The 6,051-nt window shown below is 37.7% G+C and overlaps 1 protein-coding gene across 1 annotated transcript in view; it reads right to left on the bottom strand.

Moving 5' to 3' along the window:
• The window catches only part of adam28 (ADAM metallopeptidase domain 28), a 38,449-nt gene that overhangs the window by 20,859 nt on the left and 11,539 nt on the right, over positions 1 to 6,051 (bottom strand). The window contains exons 6-10 of the mRNA XM_014014705.1: positions 5,016 to 5,199; positions 3,755 to 3,817; positions 3,226 to 3,297; positions 2,807 to 2,976; positions 1,092 to 1,173 (exon numbers count right to left, since the gene is read on the bottom strand). Of these exons, the coding sequence (XP_013870159.1) occupies positions 1,092 to 1,173; positions 2,807 to 2,976; positions 3,226 to 3,297; positions 3,755 to 3,817; positions 5,016 to 5,199 (571 nt within the window). The remainder of the gene's footprint in view (positions 1 to 1,091; positions 1,174 to 2,806; positions 2,977 to 3,225; positions 3,298 to 3,754; positions 3,818 to 5,015; positions 5,200 to 6,051) is intronic.

The raw sequence follows: 6,051 nt of genomic DNA, 5'->3' as shown, positions 1-6,051 counted from the left end.
TCTTATCTTATCTTATCTTATCTTATCTTATCTTATCTTATCTTAAATGCCAAATGTTGAAACTAAATATTTAGCTGATATGCAAATTTCCCTGCTTGTAAGCATAGGTACCAAAATAAACATTTAATATTTACATGTAACATTTAGCGTTTACATTTAACATTTAGGATTTAAATTGCACATTTATTATTTGGATTTATATTTAGCATTTAGCTTCAACATTTAGATTTAACTACTCAAATGTGTTAAAGGGTGACATTAGAAAATCCACACTACTTTTTGAACAGTGTTTGAAGCTAAATGTGACAAAATTTAGCTGTTATTTTTATGCACAACTTGCACCCCAAAGACCCTAACCACAAGCATCTGGATTTAGCATCAAAGCACATATTGGCAAAAAATTACTAATAATGACTAACTTGCAGACTTTATTTATGCCAGAAGACATTTCAGATTCATGTAGATGTCTTGTGAGAAAATGAATCATTAATAGATCAGGAATCAACCGGATCTGATAAACAACTCAAATCTCCAGAAAACATCACAAAGGTCCTACAGTTAATGGTTACTGTGCTGTTTTCAGAAAAATGCAAACTGTCATAATCTGTGTTTTTGTCWTTATTTTCTTAGTGTTTTTTCCGTTCCCCTGTGTGTTCCTCTAGCTGCTGTTTTACCTCCAGCCCCACCTGCACACACCTGATTCCTGTGTCTCCCCAGGTGTTTCTCATTAACTCTTGATTTGTTTGCTTTATATTCTGAGTCTTGTCATTCGTGTTTGTCGGTTCATTGTGCTGTGTTCCCTCAGCCTGTGTGGTGTCTTTGTGGTTCCCCTGAGAAGTCCTGTAAGTTTGAGCTGCTTCGTCAGCCTTTTTGTTACTTTAATAAACATTTTTGTTGGACTTTGATTTTTGCCTGAGCTCTGGGTCTGTTCCTGCACCAATCCTTACACAAACAAGCAGTTATGCTAGAGTAAACACTGGCCTGGAAGGAGAGGATGGAAGAGGCTAACCACCTGAAGGTTTCAAAATGTTTTACAAAAGATACTTTACTGCTGATGAACCTTTGGCTGACTTATTATTTGTCTACCTCACCTGAATTACACCAACGGAGTGATCAGCGCAGAGCGTTCCAATGTAAGCAAGACCAACCGTTGCTCCTTCAAAGTCAATAGCACTGAAAATCAAGAAGCGATATTAAAATTCACAGGATTCACCCATTCATTTACCACAATTTACTCAGAATATTTTTGGTTTTGAATGAAAAAAAATGTCTGGGTTTACAGGAAAGATGATCTGTTAGCCATTGCTGGTACAGTATCTGTTTTATTTGGCTTTTTGTTTGGTAAGAGATAACCAATGAAAACATTTGGTTATGAACCGACCATCACAGTCTGATGCACCTGGCAGTTTTACAGGTCTGCTAAATCAACCAAATTAGAACATTACTCATAGGCACCTCTTCCTTGTGACTATAATGAAACAAGACAGTTTAAGGATAGATGTTGGTTTCACTTGCAAATGGTTTCCTCAATTATTTGACTACACATACAGACATTCAAGGCCAATATGTTACATGAGGATTTTGTGTAAACCATGACGCTCCAGTATGTTGAAATCAGATGGGGGGAAGTGGTCAAACTTTTGAGACAAAATATGATGACTTGAGAATCAGAAGATGGATTTTTTTTTTCATTTGAACTAGCGTTCAGACAAAATTAAACAGAAGTCTGTCTTTAAATACTGTTTGCACAACAATAGTGAGAGAGAGAGTACAGAAACCCACTAGGTCAGGGCTATTCAACTAAACCGCTCCAGGGACAACGGTTACTCAAAGTCAATTACTGGCAGTCTGGATGGAAGTCACCCGCAGGCCACCAGTTGTCTCTAGGTGGTTTTACAACTGTATCACAAGCCAAGTTATATACAATCCACCAGTGTGTGGCGTCACTCAAAGACCTTCAGTGAAAATCTTTACACCAACAGAYAGCCAAGCTGCTGTTAGAGCTCTCAGAGGGCCACACTTTACACCATTACTGTCTTGGGAGTGTGCCAAAGCAGTCARCCAACTGGGGAGAGATAACACTGTTACTGTTAAATGGGTACCAGGACATACTGGCATTTATGGTAACGAGAGAGCTGACTACCTCGCAAAAGCTGGCAGTCAGGCTCACGTTATAGGACCAGAGCCTGTTGTAGGTACCTCAACAGCAGTCTGTAGGACTGCAGGCCTGGATTAGACATCAACACTCAATCCGCTGGAGGGAGCTGACGGACTGTAGACAGGCACAGGAACTGATTAACAGCCCAAATCTAAGGTTTGGGAAAGCTCTCATCTCCCTGTCAAGGAAAACTCTTAAGTACACTGGTTGGAGTCCTAACTGAGCACAATCTGCTCAATCACCACAAAATGGTGATGGGACTCCATGACAATGGTCTGTGTGATGCCTGTGGCATTGAAYTASAGACCTCTTTGCACTACTTAGGCCACTGCCTGGCTCTGAGTAGTCTAAGGAAAAGAATTTTTGGGGACCCTACATGGATCCTGAGAAGCTCAGAACACTGAGTGTTTCTAACCTCGTGTCCTTCATCAGAGGGACGAGAAGGTTCGAATAAAGACCAGTGTCTTTTTGGGGAGAGCAATGGGCCCACTTATGAGGCCACCACTCATGAGTATCCATCTCCACTCACCATACCATAAAGTACCGTTCTGTGTTTTGCCCCCTGCATGATAGGTAGGTTGGGTTTTAGTCCATTAATTTTACATGACTTGAAACTAGCTGGGTTCTACTCAAATAAGTTTGTCAAACCTAATGAGGTGTGCATTGTCGTGTTTTTTTCTTTTAATCAGATCAGCATTTCTCCACGTCAAGAAGGCATCCAGGTTGGCCCCAGCTGGAGGGGTCACAGTGATCAAGTCACCATTCGTCCAGACCTCCAGACCCACCAGAGCAATGAAGGTCTTCAGGGGTTTGTATGCCTGTAGATCATCAAAATTAAAAGAATTTTTATATTAGCTTGAAAGACTTCTGTAAAATGTTTTTCATACTCACAAAACAAACAAAAAACAAACAAACCCCCCCCCCCCAGAAAAATGATAAATGAAAGATTATTTCTTGTTTGATAGTATGACAGATCAAGATCTAAACAGGTCAGTTTCTGTCTCTGTGCACAGTGAGCACCTAAAGAAGTTACTTAGAAAAGAAGAAAAGCCAAACAACTGACTCACCATGTTGACAAAATTGACGATTTCAAAGATCCTCTTTCTCAGCATGGTCAGGTCCTTGTTCAGCTTTATGTACTGAAACAACAAAGCTTTCCTCAGAACAAAGTCGTGTCCTGTTTCTCAACAATAAATTCATAAGAATTTTTTATTCTATCTGTAGAGCAGATCTGAAACATCACTCACACTTTTTCTGCTTGGTAAACCTTACACTTCTCCTGACACTGATGTGTGTGTAAAAAAGTAAGAAAGCTTCATAAATAAATATTGGCAAATAATGACAACCCCTTGAAAAATGGATAGTTTCAAACAGCATGACTTGATTTAACACCCAAACATTWTGGCTTTGGGTGATTAATTATGGTTTCAGCTGCATAAACATTTTTCAGTTTTAAATCAGATGCGATGCATTAATAAGTGAACATATTATAAAGGGTGTTGTAGTCAAAACTCTAATGTTGGACCTGTGCACAGTTTACTATCAGGTGTTTCTTCTTCAAACACAGACTTGAAAAGTCCTTTTTTAAAATCTTACCTCGCGATAATCAGCAACAAGAAAAAGCTCGATGTATTTCTGCTGATAAACCATAGAAACAACCTGAAAAAAGTCAAACATTTCATTAATGACTTATAAATTAAAACATCACTAATATAACTGATATTATTTATTTAGCTCATTTACAGCCACCTAAAAGTGATATTTTGTCATTTTTTGATGAGGTACAGTCTACTGCAGGATAGACAGGATTCAAACCACCTTGTTGGAAGTGAATCTTCTTCTTCTTTTAGATTTAGATTTATGAAATTGAGTAGCATAATGATTTTAAAATTAGATTTATGGTGTTATTTTATTGAAACATAAGTATACAAATCTGTTAAAGGGCCAGTTTTATGTGTTTCTCAGGCATATAGTTCAATTCTGYACCATAATTAAGAAACTATGTCACMTTCAGTTGTTATTAAAATGTTATTCATATGTATAAATCAAAAATAAAYTTGAATTCACATCATATCCATTTCTAAATACCTTGAAATTGGCCTCTGTTTCCTTCAGAACCTTCTACTGATTCCATCATACCCATTTCAGCAAGTCATCATAACAACTTCATGCCGTTTACAACCGGTCTTAGGAGCATTGTATTTTGTTGTAATMATAATTTAAAAAACRGCAACATTATATTGGTTTTGGAAAATGACAACTCAGGATACAACTGAACCTKACCATCGGACCAGAAAGTATGTTTTCTGAAAAAGCGAAGCAAGTACAGAGACGACGTTTCAGCTCGGTAAGGTATATCCCATCATCCTTACTGACACACACGTCAATGTTAAGCTAATTTATTTATTACTATAATGTGGTGTAAGCCAGCTAAAGAACACAGATCATAATATAAGTTATGAATGCTAACCATTGATCACAGATAGATCCAATAACAGAACAAAACTATGCTATTCTTTAATAGAATTTGAAAAAATGTATGTACTCCACTGGAATACCTTCAAGTATTTGTACAAGTTTGAGAACCACTAGCATAAACAGTTGTAATAACATACATTTGCATGTTAACAGACATTTTGTTGCATAAGATATGAGCAAGTAGTGTTCTTTAATAAAAAGAGTTACTTGAAAACCAATAGAAAATGATCATGTTATCCATTTGCATAGCCTAGAATGTGTCACTAGGTGCTGTCAATAACCTGTTGACAAACCATCTCTTCAAACATGACGAGAGTATCACTTTAAAGTTCTGATTGTCTCATAACGATGTAGGATATTGTACCACTATGAYACTGACCCCTGATCTGGAACGGCTGCGGCTCGTTGGAGGTTCGTAGTCATCATTCCAGGTGCTGTTGGTGACACCACACACTGCAGGGGTGAAACTGCTGCTGTTGAAAGTTGTCACTGCATGATCCCCTTCATCATCACCAGACAAGGGCTCAATCAGGTACTTCTGGGCCGATGTTCTGAAGTAACCCCTGAACCAAAACCGTACAAGTGAGTCATCTCTCAGAGCATAGGCCTCAAGCAGTCTCTATATATCTTGTCATCCTTTCACTGAAGGCCACCTCTGACCTATTATGGTCAAAGTTTCTCTATTGCTGGTGTTCCAATGAGAGCACAACTCCCACATTGGTTGTAGCAATAAATGCTTTTAATTCTGTTCTGACTTGTTGCTGTTGTTACTGCTGTGGCAGTGTAGGGTATAGAGACTGTGTTTAGASGAAATACAGAAGAAGAACTGGACTGAACAGAGCTCTGTAATGTATATATCTTCAAAGTTACAATAACAAAGTTTCTGAYTTTGCCAGTCATCAATATATCTGTCACAAGTGGGGTTATTTTTACAACCCAACCCTGAAACTTTTCTACAACGTTGTCTCCATAGACTTAAATATATAGCTCACTAGTCTGAGCCCCTCCCATCCTGTCCACTGGTAGTGTCTGTGACAGCATGGAGGAGCAGAAACAGACCAAACAGGACAACAGATCACAGCCTCTATAGAAACTAATAGATAAACAGCAGCTGAACTGGATCTGTTTCACAGATTATCTGTCATGTTTTTACAACAAATTAATAATTATGTTAATCTCATTCAACAATCATGTAAAACAGCAGATATATAATATTATTTTACACTAGGTCTAAATACTAATCAGATATTTATAATATTATTTTACACTCTGTAGGTCTAAATACTAATCAGAGGACAAAGTAATATTTAATAGTTTGTGTTAAATTGTAACATGATTCAACAGTGCTAAACTCTGTATATATGCTTCACAAGCTAATATCTGCTAACCAGTTCAATAAATAACAGTGATTACAT

This window comes from Austrofundulus limnaeus, unplaced genomic scaffold, assembly GCF_001266775.1.
Source record: "Austrofundulus limnaeus strain Quisiro unplaced genomic scaffold, Austrofundulus_limnaeus-1.0 Scaffold118, whole genome shotgun sequence".
Lineage (NCBI taxonomy): Eukaryota > Metazoa > Chordata > Actinopteri > Cyprinodontiformes > Rivulidae > Austrofundulus > Austrofundulus limnaeus.
Note: the sequence above shows the minus strand (reverse complement) of the source record. Positions and strands in the feature narration are given on the sequence as shown.